General features: G+C 46.3%; 2 protein-coding genes across 4 annotated transcripts; both read right to left on the bottom strand.

Annotated features, from left to right (window-relative positions):
• Positions 1-1756: 1756 nt before the first annotated feature.
• Positions 1757-15681, bottom strand: baiap2b (BAR/IMD domain containing adaptor protein 2b). Of its 3 annotated transcripts, XM_077550631.1 has the most exons (14): positions 14956-15681; positions 11686-11761; positions 9313-9399; positions 7883-7894; positions 7524-7585; positions 6835-6906; positions 6633-6770; positions 5375-5461; positions 4953-5094; positions 4567-4780; positions 4369-4449; positions 3336-3486; positions 2691-2734; positions 1757-2341 (listed from the first exon to the last, which is right to left on the bottom strand). In XM_077550631.1, the coding sequence occupies exons 1-14, from the start codon at positions 15031-15033 to the stop codon at positions 2308-2310; spliced, it is 1278 nt and encodes a 425-aa protein (XP_077406757.1). In that variant the 5' UTR covers positions 15034-15681; the 3' UTR covers positions 1757-2307. The 3 variants fall into 3 exon arrangements, with proteins under 3 accessions (XP_077406757.1, XP_077406758.1, XP_077406759.1); XM_077550632.1 differs by lacking the exon at positions 9313-9399 and having other exon boundaries at positions 14956-15680; XM_077550633.1 differs by lacking the exons at positions 7883-7894; positions 9313-9399 and having other exon boundaries at positions 14956-15679.
• Positions 15682-16107: 426 nt separating this feature from the next.
• Positions 16108-18976, bottom strand: chmp6b (charged multivesicular body protein 6b). Its single transcript, XM_077550637.1, has 8 exons — positions 18726-18976; positions 17885-17994; positions 17447-17534; positions 17274-17360; positions 17124-17189; positions 16894-16974; positions 16739-16811; positions 16108-16347 (listed from the first exon to the last, which is right to left on the bottom strand). Exons 1-8 carry the CDS (start codon positions 18786-18788, stop codon positions 16304-16306), a joined length of 612 nt encoding a protein of 203 aa, XP_077406763.1. The 5' UTR covers positions 18789-18976; the 3' UTR covers positions 16108-16303.
• Between the last annotated feature and the right edge of the window lie 895 nt (positions 18977-19871).

Genomic DNA, 19871 nt, shown 5'->3' with positions numbered 1-19871 from the left:
TGTCCAGTTTGCCCGACGGGGTCTCACTCGCTTGACGTACCGTTCAACTTTGCGCTGAAGAATGTGCGCAAGGTCTATGAAGGAAGCTCGCCGTTGTCGGGGGACATCCACAGCATGGTGGAAATAAAATACGACCAACCGCCACTCCAGGAAGTCCTGCAGTCTGCAAATCCCAAACTGGACGTTTGCAGCGAGATAAGAGATCACTGTCAAGAAAATCTAAACTACATCAAGATGCAGAGGGAGCAAATTGAAAGCAAGATTAAGAAGGATTTTGAAGAGCTTCGTGGCTTCATGCGGGTGGAGGAGGAGGCCAGTTTGGCTACCGTGAGGGAGGATGAGCAGAAGAAGAGTCAGAAGATGGAGGAGGAGATGGAGGCTCTGGACAGAAAGATGGCCGCTGTCGCAAACGTGATCAGAAGCACAGAGGGGCGGCTGACCTCTGACCCCGTTCCCTCCATGAAGGACTGCAAGTATGCGAGTGCCAGACTCCAAGAGCTGACCGACGGCCTGGAGCCGCTCCCACGGAGAACTCCGCTCCCACTCTCCGCTGGACGAAGCCAAGCATGTGAGCAACCTCAAGTCCAGCGTGTGTGAGCGAATGAAGCAGGTGGTCTCCTGCAGTCCCGTCATTCCGGACCCAAACGCGGCCGCTCCAGGACTGAGTCTGCCTGAAGATCTGACCAGTGTGAGTTGTCAAGCTGGACAGCAACGTCCAAAGAATCCTTAAAGGTTCAAGTGGAAGGCGGTGTTGGGTTCTGCTGTCAAATGAAATGAAATATGGTATGTGATTTTGTATGAGACTTTGGGATGTTGATTTCGCATAAATAGACCTGTTAAGAACTGTAACAATTTTAAATGAATCACAGTTTAAGACAAATTTCTAAACAAAAATGTCAATTTGTGATTTGTCTGCACACTTGTGTTGTTTTCTTCTGTGTACAAAATCTTTCGTGACTAAGATGATGATTTTGTTGTATGCAATGTTCACCACTAGGGGGCACACTTTCCATCCATAACAATTCAACTTGAGCTGGTTTATGAATTGCGCAATCAGTGGAACTAAACGCACAGAATGTTTGAACTACATTTGAGAGTTGAAGTTTGTTCCGTGCTGACGACAAGCAGGCCCGGATGTGAGGAAAACCTTCTGAATCCGTCAAAGTTCAATTCATGAAAGCAGTGACAACTTTCCAAAAGGAAGCACCTTTTCATATGGCCTTGAACCCGTGACCTTTTCCTCAAAGGTTAGCGAAAGCTATGCTAAAAATGTTTTGTTTAAAGATACATAACATAATGTAATGCTATGTTAGTTGTGACTTTATTTTGTGTAAACAATACATGAGAAACATCTGAAAAAAATGAACTAAAGAAATACATTCATAGTTGGCATTAGGCAATAGGCATAGACTGCTTTTGGGATTGAAATCAACTCTTGTGAATTTTGCATCCAAATGTGGCCCCGGATGAAACATAGCAGTTTGTCAAAGTTTGCGTTGCAGCGGAGTCCCACCAGGCTCTGATTGCGTAACGGCACCTTCCCGTCCGTCTTCAAGTCGCACAGCGAGAACAAACGTGTCCACTTCATGATTGACACACGGCACCGATCGTTTAGGGTGAAGACATTTGTCATTTTTATTGATACCAGCCTTACATGTTGATGTTGTGGTTTTGCCTTCAAAAGCATGCATTTCCTCTGTACAGACTTGGGAAAGAAAAGGACGTGACGTTCACCTTTCAGGGTGCTGACTGGGGGGAGGGAGGGGGGGGGGGGGGCAACCTTAAGTGATAGATAAATAAATATCTGATTTGAACGTAATAATTCAAGGCGAATCATCGCAATACATAATATTGCCACAATACATCATCAAGTAAATAAATATACTGTACATAATCATGGAAATATCACGTGCGCATGATGTCAGTCGACATAATCAATGTCTTGATCATGAAACATAATCATGACAGTCATCCACGTGAGAATTTCAGCCATCACAGTGTGGGAATTTCATCAACGTAAACAGAATTTCCAAAAGTGCTCATAGAAGATAAATATGATGGAAATTCACAACATACGTAACGTGTGTGGCGTTATACACGCACGCACGCACACACACACTCGTCATGAATATCAACGCATACACTTTTTGGAATATTGTTTGGACATTCAGTGCCTGGATGAAAGATACGTTTGCACCTGCACATTACGTAGGAAACCGACCGACCGCCTGCCGCCTCTTCCTGGTTCCTGGTGAGGTCACTTCCTGTTCCCGTTGGCAATCAGCGGGTCGATTTGTCTGGTCGTTCTCACACCGTGGAAATGAGTTTGACTTCGGAAGCACTACACACAAACGCACAGGAGATCAAAAGAGTCAAATAAGTCAAGGTAACAAAAGACAAAAAAGAAAAGAAATGCTACTACTGCTAATGCAATTTGCATAAAAGAGAAAGATGGAAAATGATACCAAAATAAATGCAATTGTTGAAACTTTTGTGCCCAGAAAGCATCTGAATCGCAAATCAGGTTAAAATAATCAAAAATGGAACACGCATGCATGCCATTTACATGTGAGAGATGCAAAAGCCTTCAAAACATTTCTCGCCATAATAATAACAACAACAATAAGAAAAATGGTAAAAACGCAAAACATATTGAAGTGCTGACTTGATATGAAGCAAAAGTTGCTCACCTGCCAGCAAATCGAGATGCCGCATCATACTCGTCCGCCGCTACCTGCCCACACAAACGCAGGTGGGGAGAAAGGTGAGGACAACGCAAGCAATCAAGCCAGCAATCAATCAATCAACAAGAATGAAGGAGGTCCGAATGCAGTGACGACAAGAACCCCTGAGCCCAAAATGCTGTTGACATTTGTGACATTTCCGCTTTCCTGGATGGCGGAAGAGTTGCTTAGACAAAATCATCTCTGCATATTTTTGTGGCTTTCTTTGGTCCGTGTTTGCCGGAAGGAATTCGTCAGGCAGGAGTCGAGCTCCGCGGCAGCGCGGAGGCGGGCGTCAAGTCACGCAAGAGTGCGCTTGCATAAGCGTCTTTGTCGGCCGCTGACGTGTGTCACCGTGCTCTCCTACGCACCTGAGAACAACCCCGCCCCCCCGCCATATCCTCAAGCCTTTATGTAACTCCGCTGGAGCCACAAACTCAAGTCAAGCACTTCGAGCTCTAATTGGTTGCCAAAAGTCAGCTGACATGTTTTGAATGGCCTAAATTCCTCTCATATGTTCCCACGTCACCTTTCGCTGTCCTGATCATGTGACAAGATTTCTTGGTGTGAGTTTTTTTCTGATAACATGACGTGACGGCGCGTGTTTTGCACCTGCGAGAAGCCCGGCACGGTGACGCCGTAGGGGCGTGGCTGCCTGGCCAGCGGGTGGATGTGGTAGTCCGCGAAGGTGACGGCGGCGGCGACGGCGGCGGCGTCTCCGTCCAGAAGGTTTCCCGTGCTGCTGCTCTTCCCAGGATGGAGGCTGCGCACAAACAAACGGCAGACGTTCACTGCCGGCACGTAGCAAGCGTTATGTGACACGTAACGTGTCACATACGTCATCTTAAAAACATGTCACATGATGTGTCATTTTTACCCCTTGTATTTTATTATTATTATTATTTATTTCTACCCCTTGTATTTTATTATTATTATTATTTATTTCTACCCCTTGTATTTTATTATTATTATTATTTATTTTTACCCCTTGTATTTTATTATTATTATTATTTATTTCTACCCCTTGTATTTTATTATTATTATTATTTATTTCTACCCCTTGTATTTTATTATTATTATTATTTATTTTTACCCCTTGTATTTTATTATTATTATTATTTATTTCTACCCCTTGTATTTTATTATTATTATTATTTATTTCTACCCCTTGTATTTTATTATTATTATTATTATTTATTTCTACCCCTTGTATTTTATTATTATTATTATTTATTTTTACCCCTTGTATTTTATTATTATTATTATTTATTTCTACCCCTTGTATTTTATTATTATTATTATTTATTTCTACCCCTTGTATTTTATTATTATTATTATTTATTTTTACCCCTTGTATTTTATTATTATTATTATTTATTTCTACCCCTTGTATTTTATTATTATTATTTATTTATTTTTTTAATTTCTTGCAATGTTGAGCGCTTGTTGCCTGCGAGTTTGCCTGTTTGTTAGCTGTGAGTTTTCCATTTTTGTATGTTAAAAAAATGGAAAATAAAGAGTTACAAAAACAAAACATGTCACATGACACCAAACAGTTTGATATTATGGAGGCTGGTGGTAGCAAAATTCATTCAGGAAATCACACTTATTCAAATTCATGTCAGATTGGACTCAAACGGCGTACTTGTGAACAGGAAGTCGGCCGTCGGCGTCTCCGTCATCCTCCGTGATGACGCGCGTGTACGAGAAGGGGAACCAGCCTCGCCTGAGGAGTGCAAGAGGTTAGCGTCAGGCCGGCGTGTGCCAATGTGTGTGTGTGTGTGTGTGTGTGTGCGTGTGTGTGTGTGTGTGTGTGTGTGTGTGTGTGGGCGGGCGGACTCACATGCGCGTCTTCTCGTTCTCGCCGTAGTGCCAGCCGTCGCGTGCCTCGGGCACCAGCAGCGTGACGGCGTCGCCTTGCTGGAAGCTGAGCAGCGTGCTGTTGTCGCCGGCGGCGTGCGAGAAGAGCGCTCGCACCCGCGCCGTCCGCACGCCACGCTCCTTCCTTTCCAGGCCCGCCGCCATTGAACTGGAACGCGGCAGCGTGCGAGGCTCCGCTGCCGGCCGCAAGAAAACGCACGTCACGCTTCACATGGCTCGTTTGACGCCGCGTCACGTGGCTTCGCGTGTTTCTCGTGTCATGTGACTGCATGTCATTGATGACATCACGTGTTTTAGGTGCCATATGACTTGAAACATGTTGCATTTGTTTGTCGTGTGATGACTTACCCAGCGAGGTTTTGCTCTTGGCGGGCGCCGCCCTTCGTATGGGCAACGTGTTGGAGTAGGCGGTCTTGCCTTGCGGCGGCACCGGCGCCACTTTGGACTCGGGCCACTGCTGGTAGTGTTCGGCGCCGACTTCCATCAGCCTCTGCGGCCACGCGGGACAAACACGGTCAGCAAATTCACATCATAAAAAACTTAAAGGAAGGAAACTCGCGGGCCACTTAATTAGGGACATTAACTAACTAACTCACTAACTAACTAACTAGAAAGTAGTAAGTTAGTGTCCCTAATCAGTTACGGACACTAACTAACTAACTAAATAACTAATGAGTAGTAGGTTAGTGTCTCTAATAACTAACTAACTAGTATTAAGTTAGTTAGTGTCCCTAATCAAGCGACCAGTGAGTGGACTTGAACTCAGGCACCTGCGGGCCGCCGCCGCTTCGGAGCGCCGCCAGTTGCGGAGGTCCGGCCAGAGTTTTGGCGCCCGCGTCTGGCGCGGCGCCGCTCATCTGCAACAGAGCAAACATTTGCGTTTAAACGGCCGCTCGCTCCGACACAAACAGACACACTCACACACACACACAGAGGATTTCCCGTCAGACTGGTCGCCATGACAACGCCGTCTCCTCCAGATCAGGAAAGACTTGAGAGTGACATCATCACCTTGTGTACTTCCTGTCTCCATCTCAGCGCCGCCCGCCCACGCGCGCTCGCACACGCACACGCCAAAAGTAGGTCAGCATGCCGGGCCTTTTGGGCTGTGAAATTTCACGCCTGCCTCCCGTCTCAGTGCTGATGCCCGCCCGGACCACGTCCAACAAGGGAAGACCGGTCTTGCTCAATCACAGGGCGCATCTCGAGACTGACGGGCGACCATTCATTCCGAATGACAAGTCATTTGCAACCCGAACACACGCTTGAAAACATCATTTGGCAGTGAAGCGACAATTGGAAACCCTCATTTGCCATCTTCACTTTTTGGAAGACAAACCCGAACCTTGACATCTCATCAAACTGTAATTGGACCGAAAAGCCTCACTCGAAACCCTAATTGAAAACCTTAACGGAAGCTTGAAACCCAAACCCTCACAGCACAGACTTGATGCCCTAATTAACCCTAATTAAGCAACCCTAATGCAAACCCCAAACTTGAGTTTGAAACCAATTTGAAGCCAAAACGTTTGGCTTGAAACCTTTACTTCCAATCCGGACCCGGTTTGAAACCCTAACCTTGACTTAAGACCCTCCTTTAATTGAGACTTTGAAACCCTACTTTGAAATCGTACGCTTCACAGGTCACAGGTTTGAAACTTGACCTGAGGGCAACATGGAGGAAGGTATGCTTTATGAGAGATGGGAAAAGTTCCTGGATGTCGTTACGCAACAGGAAATGTGTCACGTAACAGCGAGTGGCGCTCGAGTGTGAGACGGCGCCACTCATGGCCCACGCACACACACACACACACACACACACACACTATTTTATATAAGGCACCAATCAGCAAGATCACCGACGCACTGTTTTGCAACACCCGCGTGCCTCATTTGCATACTCATTAGCATACTCCAATTGGAATTTGCATAGCGACGCTGTGTCGACAGGCAACCTCGTCCATCGCTTGTCTACGTGTGACATTAAAATGGCGAGCAGTGTGCGTTGTGGGGCGGCGTGCCACCGACCTGCACGTCCTTGTCGCCGTACTTGACCAGCGTCTTCCCGCTCTGACTTTTGCGCCGCAGCTTCTTGAGTTCGTTCTGGCACTTTTCCAAACTCTCGCCTTTGCTCCTGTGCTCCGTCTGGTACTTCTTGAGCGCCGCCTGCGGGGGCAGCAGAGCGCCGGTCGGTCGGCGGCTGACAGAAATGCGGATTGCCGGCACTTACGTTGAGGTAGCGAGCGTCCATCTGCACTTTCTTCTCCAGCTCGGTCAGCAGCTCGTTGTGGAACGACTTCAGCTGCAAACAAACACAAAATGCAGCCGACTCGAATCGATCAAGCTAATATTGCTCATGCCAAACAAATACAGGAAATTGCTACCTTAAAATGAATGCAAGATCATTTTACAAGAAATTTTCAATACTAATTTTAGAAGAATTTTCAATTCCAATTTTAATTCCTCCAACCATGTATTCATTGAACTCATTCACTGCCATTGACGGCTAATGACGTCAAAAATTCATTTGAACTATTTAGTTTAAAACTTTTTTCAGCTTTTGTTAACAAGAGTATGAAAACCTAGAAACAAAATTATAGTACATTTAGAACAGATATAAAGTCATGTGATTAATTACAATTGAAAATCACCTGAAGCTCCTAATTTTTAATCATCTTTTCGTTTCTTTTTTTCAGAAAAAAAAAGATAATTAAAAAAAAAAAGTCTAGATTTTCATAATCTAGTTAACAAAAGTGGAAAAAAATGTTAAACTAATAGAAATAGTTCAAATGAATTTTTGACGTTTATAGACGTCAATGGCAGTGAATGAGTTAAAGGCCACATTTTGAGTTGAGTTTTATTTGATTTTAATTCCTGCCGCATGTTTGTTTGTCGCGGGCCGGCGGCGATGGCGCTCACCATCTCCTCCAGCTGGACCTGGATCCGCCGGTGGACTTCGGCCATCTGGAACAGAACCTCCCCTGCAGGCCACAAAAACGCCGTCAGGCCACATTTGCGGCGGGAAACCTCGGCGACGGCATGCGGGGGAGAAGACGCGAGAGATGACTGGGGGGGGGGGGGGCATCGGCAGGAGGAGGAGGAGGGTCGATGGAAGAAAAGAGGAAGAGGAGGTGAAAGCAGGATGCGGAGCAGGAGGAAGATGAGGAGGACAAACGTGCAAACCGATCAAAAATGCTGATGACAAATAATCCACACGGTGCAGCATGACGCATGCGCGTGCGTGTGCGTGTGCGTGTGCGTGTGCGTGTGTTACCTACATGCTGTTTCTTCTGAATATGCGTTGCGTTGCAAAAACACAAAAACAATTTTTTTAGAAAAATATTTCTCTTCCCACTTCCTACTCCACAGTTGACAGCAAAGTAAACGTTGTGGTGCCGGCAAGCTTGCGCGCCACCACGACGGCCACCTTCACGTCATCGTCATTGCATGAGTGCGAGTTGCAAGTCGTGCCTGCGAGACGCATGAGAGTCACGCCTTCTTTTGATGTTGCTCACACGTGCAACTGGAAAAGTCCTCTCATATACACGACCCGGATGCTCTCAGGCACATTATTCAAGCACTCTCACACGCTGCTGACATTTCATTTCCGTTCGTGTATGCAACTGAAATGCTCTCACACACACATTTTGGACGTTTTTTTTAATATGAGAGCAAATGCGACGAGGTGACGAGCAGCAGCCCCAATTTTTGTCTTCTTCTTGCCATAAAAACGCTTGCGAGGCTGCCAGCCATCTTTTGCCAGTGACGTAACAAGCGGATGTTTGCGTGTCCTTATACGGTCAACGAGAGGAAGCGGAACTGCGGGAGCTTCCCGCGCTGCCTTCCCTCCCCTACGCGACCATATTTGGCGGGCCCGGCGACGGAAGAGCCGACGCCGCGGCCGTCCATCTTCCTCCTCCTCCTCCTGGTCCAGAGGAGCGCCACTCGTCTATTTTTAGCGGCCAGCGCGTTCAGCGAGCGGGGGCGAAGGCAGACGCGCCGTAGATGAAGGCGAGCGGGGACGAGGAGGATGAGGAGGCGGGGACGAGGAGGATGAGGAGGCGAGGACGAGGAGGATGAGGAGGCGGGGACGAGGAGGATGAGGAGGCGGGGACGAGGAGGATGAGGAGGCGGGGACGAGGAGGATGAGGAGGCGGGGACGAGGAGGATGAGGAGGCGGGGACGAGGAGGATGAGGAGGCGGGGACGAGGAGGATGAGGAGGCGGGGACGAGTGGGACGCACGCCGTTCACAGCATCACGCATAACAACACTGAATGGCGCACACGCACGTCATGCTCAAATGAAGTGGCGACTTTCCCCATTCTGAAGGAGGCAAATGTCATCAACCCCAAAAATCACAACAACAAAATGATAGCTTTCTAATATGCGTCTTGTAATAAATTAGATTGAGCGCAAAGAATTCCCCAGTGACAACAACATTATGGACCAAACCAGCAACTGAATCCGATTGAATTGATTTGTTGATGTTTTATGCGCTGTCAATTGGAACCCGTGAAATAAAAAGGCTTTTGAAATGCCGTTCATGGATGAAATAATCCACCGATGACTGGACTTTTCAAAGAATGGTCACTCGCAGGCCGCAAATGATTGTAAGCGCTTTAAAAGGCGTCGCGGGAATGCCGGCGCCGCCCGCTCGGAAGTTGCGAAAAGCGCCAATCGCCAACTCCAGCCCGCACAAGGACTCACCGAGCTCCTTGGCGCCTTGGCTGTCGCGGGCCACCTCGCCCATCCGCACCAGAGCGTGGAAGTAACCCTTTGCCGCGGACGTGACACCTGCAAAAAAGTCCACATCCGTCACATGCCCGTCCAGGTCCCGCTACTAGTACGCCACTTGTCCCAAACCAGAGGACGAGTCGGCGCACTAGTAGAAATGTGTCTCGCTAGTCAGCTTCTTTGAGCCCGCTAGGCTATCGACGGCATGAAGTCATAAATGCTAGCAAAGCGGTTAGCGCAGCAGCTAGCATGCTAATGCTACGACAAAGGCGAAGCACGCTTCACTTGGATTCAACTCGATTTTGCAATTCAGCATTTAAAGAAATTGCCTTTGAAACCTTTATTATTATTTTTAAAAATGAATTTGAATCATTTATATATATATATATTGTTTCTATATATTATTATTTGTTATTATGTAAAAGTTTGAGTTGCCATCAAGTTTGGTTTTATTCTTGTCAAGTTTGAGCTCATAATATTTTGATATTATTGTAAAAAAAATACATTTTCATGGAATATTATGACTTAAATGTTACTTACTTTTTTCCCCCTTCATAATTCTTATTATATTCTGACTTTAGTCTTGATAATGCAGATTTTTTCTCTCTTGAAATATTTCCTCCCTGTAAAGTTTGGGGTTATTTTTGTTTTTATTTGTTTGTACATTTTTTTCTCTCTCGTTCTATTTGGACTTTTTTCATGCCAACTATTTGATTTTTTTTTCTTCCTCAACTTGTTCCTCTTTCAACTCACGGGAAACTTTTCTTGTTCTTGGCTGGCCAAGCTAGCGACAAAAACATCCGACGTTCCCAAAATGGAGCTCAGCGAAAAGCAAACATCAGCTGTCAATCAAAACGGGAGGCGGCAGGCGGGCGGGCCGCTCGGAGGGGCGCGACGCCGACGGATTTGCAAAAGAAGATTAACGCAAACGCGAGATGCTGCGACGCTCCGACGAGACCCGGCGGACAAACGCGACCTTCGTCCGCCACCTTTTTTTACGTAACGGCTTTTCGAGTTTAAAGGGCAACGCATGCGAATTGCGCAACTCGCACGATTTGCATGTTTTGATGCAAAAAGTCCATTTGAGTGGACCGACAAAGTCACTCACGATTGCCATTGAATGCTTCAGATTTCAAATCATCAACCACTTTTTGTCAACAAGAATTTAAATATGTTTCAGGACTGGAGACGATTACAAGTCGGAAAACAAGGCGGCGTTAAAAAATGGCTAAATATATGTTATGCGATCAATTTTGTTCAACTTTGTTTTTACTTGTTATGGCTGAAATGAAATTACCAAAAGTGACAACGTCGCCATCTACTGGCATCTGTCAATCATTGTGGTGGTTGTAGAAACCTGGAGTTGAGAACCCTCCCACGCCGGTGAATGACATCATCGCGAAACTGTTCATTCAAGAATCAAATGACAAAATAACTGTTTTTTTTTTTTGGGGGGGTGGGGGGGGGTCAATCTGATGCTAATGATGCTAACCCTTCATTTGCCGGCAAACGTCCGTCATCAGATGATGTCAAATGTGAAAAATGACACTTATGATCGTCCTGCCCTTAGTTGTGATGGCCGCCGAAGTCGCCGTCGCCTAAAATGGCCGCCCGACATCCAAACGGCCACCATTCCGCGCTTCCTGCTCTCGTTTCGCAATTCTCACGACGCCGTCTGTCCTACTTGCCGGCGTATGAGAGTCTTTTGTCACACGCTCTCATGTACATACACACACACAGATTTGTTTTACTCTCTTTGTGGGGCCATCTCATTGACACCATGCATTTGCTAGCCCCTCCCCCTAACCCCAAGCATCAAAAATGATTGCCTGCCCCTTTTCTTTACCCAAACCTCAAACATAAAACAATTCAAACCTAAACTCTTAAACCAAGTCTTGACACTCAAAAAGAGGTCCAGCAAAACATGGACGGGTGGGCCCCACAACTCTGTGAAATCCCAAAATGTTGGCCCCACTACGCATGCCCCACTACGCACGCACGCGCGCACGCACGCACGCACGCACGCACGCACGCACGCACGCACGCACGCACATGAGATTTCTGGGGGCCCCGCGAACATCCCTACCAACTTCCCGCTCAAGTATTGTTAGCTGTAAAGCATTTTGTTGTGGTTTGGTCTAAACTGACAGTTGAAAACGCGTTTGGAGATTTCATCTGTGATTGCTTAGGGTGGCTTAGCGCTCATGACAAAACACACGCACACACACATGAAAGAAAGCCGAAGAAGTGATGCAACAGGACATTGGACAAGTTGACACAGACGGACGGATGGACATGGAGACCCCCCCCCCCCGACCCCCCCGCCCACTTGCCGACGGTACTCACTGGTCAGCGCCTTCTCGTAGCTTTTTCCCATGGCCACGAAGTTCCTCAGGCACGGGTTGAACTGCTCCATGATGGACTGCGGCGACAAAACGCGTGGACAAGTTAGGCAGGCAGAAAGTCGCTCGCTCGCTCGCAACAAAATCTCCTCAGCAAGCTTTACTGGGCCGCACACACACGCACGCGCGCACGCACAGTAGGGGGGGGCCGCGCGAGTGTGGCGAGTGTGCGGCCTTGCCCAATCACCCGCCGCGCCCGCTAATTAATTTGCGCCGGCTGTTGTTGGATGTCGTCAGTCATGTGACGCGCGAGAGCAGCACGACTTCAACTCGTCGACATCCGACTGTTATTTGGACCGGATTTTTTTAATTCTACGTTTCTAATCTAATTTTAGCCTTAAACCTAATTTGAGATTCAGCTCTGGAACTAAATCCAGTACTTGAGTCCTGGCACTCGGGCTTGTCCTCATTTCAGTCCTGGTACTACAAGTCCATCCAATTGAAGTCCTGGAACTGTTGCTCGGTTTAGGCTTACGACAAGGTCTCGGGTCTGGTCCTAGTACTCGGACTAATTCTACACAAGATGTAGGTCTACAACTCGATCCAATACTAGTCCTGGATCTTATGTAAGATTTAGTCCCAGCCTCGGTTTTGTTCTCTACATAGACTCGTCCTATTTTAGGGACTATAGTCCTACCACTAGTTCAACTTGGAACTCTAGTCCTAAAACCAAATAATCTTCATATCATATATCAGTTTTTCCTTGTACTTGGATTATTCCTCTTATTAGACCTACTGTAGTTCTGCATCACCTTGAAATCCTAGTCCTGAATCTTATGTTAGACTTAGTACTACTGTAGATCCTTGTCTAGGACTTGGATTGTTCTTATTTTTAATTCTAGTACTACACGTCTAGATCTAATTCTAGCTCTGGACCGAGGCTAGTTTTAGGTCTAGTTTAAAGTCCAGTGCTTGTGCAAGTTCTATTTTTAGGTCTACTGTAGTGCTACACCTCAAACTAATCCTATTTTTTTCTACCTAAAGGAAAAGATTTCTTTTCTAGCGCTCGGTCTAGTTCTGTTCCGTCCTATTTCGAGAGCTAGCGCTGCAACTACATTGAATTTTAGTCCTGGACCTTTTGTTGGGTTTAGTCTGGATATGAGAAGAACCTCAAACAGAAACTCATGATGGAACTGGACTGGAGCTCGTTCTAGCTGTAAGACTACGTAGCCCGTCCTAGCTGCTTTAGGTCTAGGATTTGATGCAGGTCTAGATGTCGGCCCCCTTACTGGGTTTCTGGACTGAGAAAAACCGCAAACGTTGTGGTGACATGCAAGGAAAACAACAAAAGTGTGTGCGGGAATCTTTTCTTATGTAAGGAGTGACGTCGTGCGTGTGTGTGTGTGCGCATATGTGCACGTGCGTGCATGTGCGCGTGCACGCGCGCGTGATGAGTCAGCGCTTACATAAAGATCAGCAGGTTGGCATCATGTTGGGCTGCAAATTGCTGCACAGCCAAGTGGCGCCACCACAAGCTGGTTGGGGGGGGGGGGGGGGGTTGGCACAATGTGATAGTGAGGACATTTGCTTTGCATCTCCTCAAAGTTGAAGTCAATTTAAGTGTGTGTGCGTGCGTGCGTGCGTGTTGTGCGGCATGCCGGGATTTCGAGTGGCGCTGCGAGAGAGCGCAGATGCTGTTTGTCTGTTTGTCTTTCTGTCACAACAACAACAACAACCTCCAACGGCGCACAAAACTCCCTACACACCCGCCGGGCCATCGTCCTCCTCCTCCTCCTCCTCATCATCATCATCATCACGATTGAGTGGGTCAGCCCACACGCACACGCGCAGCATGAGTCATGGAAAAGTGCGCACGTTTGCATCTCTGCCGGCCACCAAACTGACAGCAAAAAGGTCGCGAGGTCACACACACAAGAGCACGCAACTCAAACGCGTCTCCATGAAGCTCCGCCCACACTCCAGCGTGACATCAACTCGGGTCCAAACGGTTCCAAACTATTGGATGTGTCCAAACTGCACAAGTGTGTTGGGGGGGGGGGGACTTGGGGGGCTAAGAATGGCGCTGGCAGGTGGTGGTCTGAAAGCCTGCCAAGATGTTTGTGCTGCCAACTTGACCTTCGACCCCCAGCGGCGATGCGCTCACCTCAGCCATTGCTGCAGGTGAGTCCAAATCCATTTCATCCCGTTTGCGCTTCCCCTCAAGTGGACGTTAACTCGATTTTGCATTTTCCATGAACTTCACCACCGAGAGAAAAAGCAACACTACTAAAAACGACTACTATTAGTTTAGTCCTAGTACAAGACTCCTACTTGGATTAGTCCTGAGACCAAGTCCTGCATCTAGATTTAAATCTAGTCCTGCATCTAACTGTTGATCTTTGTCTATTACTTGGACTAGTCCTGTTTTTAGTTCCGGTATGGACTACATCTCTGGATCTAATTCCAGCTCTGGACCTGGTCTACATTTAGGTGTGGATCGACTGTAAGTCTGGTACTTTTGCTAGTCCTATGTTAATCCTGGTCCGAGATCTAGTTCCGTTCCAGATCAAGCCCTGCTATTCGGGCTGCAGTGTGATTCTTAGAACTACAAGCGCTCGATCCGATTGCAGTCCTAGTGCTAGGTTTAGGTTTGCGACTAGGTCTAGGTCTAGGTCTAGGTCTAGGGTCTAGTGGGCAGTCTGAGTTTCATGATCTCTGCCTTCCGTTGTAATGTGTTAGTGTGGCAAAGAAAGGGACGAAACGAGAGATTTCTTTTGGTGACAATTTTAGAAATGCAATAAACAATTGTCCATTATGTCAAAATTGATTTGCAACAAATTGAGTTGGAAACTATAGAAGTCATCGATGAAATTGTAATCTACAAGATTATCAATAATCTCATTTTGCTGGAGATTTTATGACCAAATGGAAAAAACAAAACATGCATATTCTATTTCCGCTACTGCATTCTAAACTGATGCGGGGGCCACATTAAGCCCCCGCGTCTTGAGTTTGACACCCGTGCCCTAAATAGTCCGCACCATGATTTTGACATCAATTCCAACAACAACAAACACCATCATTAGATGATAAGCATATCGGCTACTGTACTCATTTAAGAGGATCAAAAATCAAATAAAAATAAAAGTCCTACTCACAAAACATATCATGAGATAAAGCATGCTAAAGGTATGGAAAAAGTGTCTCAACTAGAACCGATCAATCATCGATAATCAATCAGGAAGGATCAAGTGTGTGCGCGCGTGCGTGTTACCTTGTAGACGTTCTCGGTGATCCGGTGGACCTCGTCGCTTCTGGACATGTTGTTGGCGGGAAACGGCGTCGCGTTCATGGACCGGCGCGGACGCGTGGCGAGAATTCAGCCGGTGTGTCGTTGTCGTCTTTTATAGGAAAGTCCCGCCGACACCGCACCGGCGAACCCACGCGTGCGCGACCGCACGCGCGCGCGTGAACCGCCCCCCCTCCCTTCGCGGACCCTGGGAGAGGCGGACGCTGATGACGTACCAGCCGCTGCCCAGACACGCTAACAGAACCGAATTGCAATCCAGCAATTTGGACTGTTCAGATTTGGAAGGCAAAAGGGTCGCGGAATCGCGGAAGTGGCCACATTTTTTTTACATTTTAGTATTTTTCTAATGTGATTTTACGGCATCGCTGGCCACGCCCACTGCACTGCGTCCCTGGACGAGATGGATGAGCAGCATCGCACTTTTTATGCAACACACACACACACACGCACACACGCACACACGATGAACTCACGTGACACGTAACACGAACACGCACACACAAGCTGTCAAAGTTACACAAGTCAGCGCTGAATCAAGTAAACGGGTGAATGGCTGAACTTGACGATGACGTCACAGACCCACATCTACAATGCCGGCAAAAAGGTATGAAAGACGAAGGTCACCTGAAGGACGCGCGTCCACATCCACGCGCGTGATTCATGCACCGCCCACTCCCACGCGCGCGTGGCAGTCGCTCCATTCATCATCAGCTGAGAAAAACACAAAACGCGCCTATGCTGCACCCTGGAGGTCCAAAACACTACTACAACTTGTCGAACAACAGTTGCCCAAATAGACTGCTGCCTGCTACTAGTACAGGAAGTGGAGCATTTATTCTGTATTCAGGTGGATCTACTAGTAGTCTTTCTCCTCAGTAGCAAGAGAAGTTTGTCAGACTGCATCTTACTAGTGACCCAAAATTGTGAACTAGATGACCCGCTTACTTGAGTAATGATATGAAGGACTAGTACAACGCCCCCTTGTGGTCAAAACAAGCAGCAGCAGAAGACACGTTTGGAAAGCGCATTTTTATTGTGAAACCACATAAATGAGCTTCTCGCACCTGTTGGACTTTTACAAAAAATGCTTCCACGAACGTCCATCTTCCAGTCCACTTGTTTTTTTTTTTAAATCGGCACCACATGCCATTAAAAAGGTTTTGAAGTTAAAAAATGTCAGTGTACGCATGTGCGTGCGTCTGGAATTGACCAAACAATTAGCGCGGTGAGCCTTTTCGTAAGGACCGCGTGGCGCTCGGCGCTGGAGGTCGTGCAGAAGCTGAAGGTCGTTTGCCGGGTGGGCTCCCCGCCGTCACGCCGCCAACATTTCCGCCTTCTTCCGTGGACCATCGGCCGCTAAAAGGAGACACGGGTGAGACACGCGCTACGTCATGAAATTTACATCACTTGATGTACAAACTTATTTTCTTAAAGTTATTATATCCTTTTCTTTCTTAAAGAAGCAGCCGATTCATTTTATTCTGATAGATATTGGAATCGGCCTAAAGAAAAAATCGATTTGAGGCAATCCTAACTTTGAGTTGTTGTCTTTCCAAACATAGTTCACGATATGAAAACGTGTCCGTCGTAATTCGGCAGTCGGGACCGAGTGAATGATGACCAAGCGCATTCCTAATCACCACCAAGGATTTCCAATTCCACCATATCAAAAGTCCTGCATGGGTACGAGCGAATCTTTGTTGGTGTTTTTGCGTCGTCCTTCCAGAAGGCGGCGCCGATGACAAACCTGCTTTGTCCTCGGCGGCCTCGGGAGCGTCCGGGAGTTGATGCGAGGGGACGTCGGGAAGCAGCACGTCTCCCTGCGGAAAACGGGTTACGCACACGCATCGTCGTCAGCGCAATCAGAATGATTAGCCGATGATGATGATGATGATGAAGAACCTGCGTGATGGCCTCCAGCTCGGCCAGGACGGCGTCTTCGTCTTCTTGGGAAAACGAGCCCGACAACATCTCGTCGATTTGCTGAACAAAGAAGATGATTACACCAGAAACAAAACGTAAGATCATTTATTTGGATTACAAAAAAGTATTCATGCTCATATTTCAAGTTGATCATAAATCAAGAGATTTTTCTTTTGATCTTTCAAAGGCGACGCGCCGCGTCCACTCACCCGTTGGTATTCAACGGCGTCTTGCGTCTCGTCCAAGATGCGCTCAACTTCTTCGATGGACATCACCTTGCAAGAAAGCAAAAATGGGTCTTGCTTGATTCGCCTGCAATGACATCATCAGCGATGATGACATCATCGCGGCCCACTCACCTCGTGCATCTTCTTCAGGCTCTCGTTTCCGACTCGGAGGCCGTCGATGACCTTCTTCTCAATCTGGGCGAATTCCAGGTCCTGAACCTGAAACGTTGCCAAGACAGAAGGTGAGGCTGAGCGAGCGCCACGTTGTTGAGCTGCCGCCGCCGTTGCCGCCGTTGCCGACCCACCATGCGCTCCAAGTTGCTGATCTGGTTGTCGGTCTTGTCCAGCAGTTGCTCCTGGTAGCGCTTCTTCTTCAGCAGGAGCAGCGCTTTGCTGAACATGACAAATGCATGACAAATGTCACTTTACGACTCGGCCGGTATGAAAAAAAAATAATCATCACCGTTATTTGGAGTTATATTGAAATCATAAAGCGGATACATAATGAATGACATTCAAATTGACATGGCAACGTAGTCGAATGCAGTTGTGAAATCGCAAAAGCTACAACGGGGAGGAAGTTGCTTTTGCTCAGTCACTTGGCTTTATTTTGACTTCTATGCATATTTGAATGAATTGATAAAGTGTTTCACAATTAGATTCTTTTTGAAAACGGTTGTGAGGTTATCAACGCATTTCTAGTCAGCCAGCGTTCTTCGTGCACGTTTCCCGGCGCCACTTACTCTTTCCTGCCACTTTTCAGCAGCTGCTTGGCTAAAAGTCTTTCCTTGTCCAGCTGCAGGTCGATCTTCTTCTGGTACTGCCTCAGTTTATCTCGTTGCTGTTTCAGTTGCTGCAAAAAGTTCTTGTTAAACGTCTCAAAAGTCTACCAACAGCGATCAAACCGCTTGTACTCCGCCTTTTATCGAAAATTATTGTTGACAATCAGTTAATTCGCCAAGTGTGATTTTTGGGACTTGTTAATAAAAAAAAAAAAACTGTTTTCAATGCTAATTTCATGAACTACAAATGTCCGTACTACATATTTTAACAACTCGTGCACTGTAAATTCAATCTTGACTCTTAAATTGTCGTTGAGTGCTAAGTTATTACTTTTTAAATATAGTTGATATCGAAAATAGCATCATTATTGTATAGTGTCAGTTTTGTGTTTAGCAAGCTCTCCAATGAGAACAACCTTCTTCTTTTTTTATACATTGCTGGATGAAAGTGAACTGTGAAATCGCGTGTAACAAAAAGTGTCTGGTTATTCATCATATGGGGAAAAAACAATTATATGACTGGATTGGTCTTGGAAATGAAAGCTCTACCTCATAATGTTGGTCTCATGTCAATGAAATCATGTTTGACTTTTGCTCCGGAAAACAAGTCGAACACAACACAGATTGGCGCAAGAAACAGACAGAAATGTTAAAACGCATGCGGCCGAATTATAAAGCAACAGCAAAAACGTAGTTGCATGCAATAAACGTCTCGTGAGAATACTCCTGTATGCGCGATCAGTAAGAAAGAAGCCTAAAATGGAGAGTTTCCAAAGCTGCTTCGTGCTCCGCCATAACTTACCAAGACGGCCTTGTCTTGTTCCGTCACTCGACTCTGCTTCTTTTTCACAAACAAATTCCCCATCGTGACAAAGCATCACAGCCGCAATAGGCGGCCGGCCACTAAAAATCAGCGTGCGGCACCTTGACACGATCGTTTTGCTCGTTTTCCGGCTCCACAAACAAGCTAACGAGCGACGAGGCTGCAAATGCTGCCTAGCTAAATGCTAACTTCCGCTAGCTGAGGGCCACACCCACAGCCGGAAATAGGATGGAGGCCGCACGGGGACAAAACATGTCTGAAACGAAAGCGGAAATGGAAACTTTCATACTTTCGATTTCGTCTAAAATAATTAAAATGATAAACACTATACATTTTAGATTCATATGGAGGAACAGATGTCTGTACATAAGGAAAAAAATGACATGGTCAAAGGGTATGAGGAAGGCGGCTATAAATGCCATTGATTTTGATGTTACGAATGGAGTCTTGAAGTTAGAATGGCTGAAATCCTTTGTTACGAATCAGGATTTATTTTTGGTTTATTGTTCCTAATGTAATCTTCAAAAAAGTGGGTTGTATAGAATTTCTGTTGCGATGTGACTAAGTGTAGACCATTACCGGCCAAACTGTCAGATTTTCTGCAACAAGCCCTTCTCTATTGGAAATGATTGCACTGCCATCATTTTACTCGTCACAATAACCCAATCTGGTATAATCGATACATATTGCTTAACAGGAAATCCATTTTTAAGGCAGAGGGCTGTAGCGCACTTGTTAAGACAAAAATGGGAACCTTACATGAAGACTTTTGTCAAAAATGGCAAAATGCCAAATACAAAGTAGTTTTACGGAATACGCAAAGATAACAAATGCAATTCCGATCTCTTTTTAAGAGCGGCGGTGAAAGAAGATTTTCGGTCATCTGAAGTCTCTCAAAATTGGAGACAATCAACAAATATTGATTTCCGCCTGACAGAAGAGTCTATTCGGCTTAGTGTAGTTCAGGAAGATAAGAAATTAGACTTAGTTTTGAATGTTTTGTTGCTTTTAGGGATTTTTTTAATTCACAAATGCGGATAAAAAAACTCGGGGGAGATCCACTTGCTGTCGAATGAAAATGACGTCACGAGGAAAACAGGTCATCCGTCATAGTCGTTGTTACCT

This window comes from Vanacampus margaritifer, chromosome 18, assembly GCF_051991255.1.
Source record: "Vanacampus margaritifer isolate UIUO_Vmar chromosome 18, RoL_Vmar_1.0, whole genome shotgun sequence".
In the NCBI taxonomy this organism is placed as follows: Eukaryota; Metazoa; Chordata; class Actinopteri; order Syngnathiformes; family Syngnathidae; genus Vanacampus; species Vanacampus margaritifer.
The sequence above is the reverse complement of the archived record's forward strand: the minus strand, read 5'-3'. Positions and strand labels throughout refer to the sequence as shown.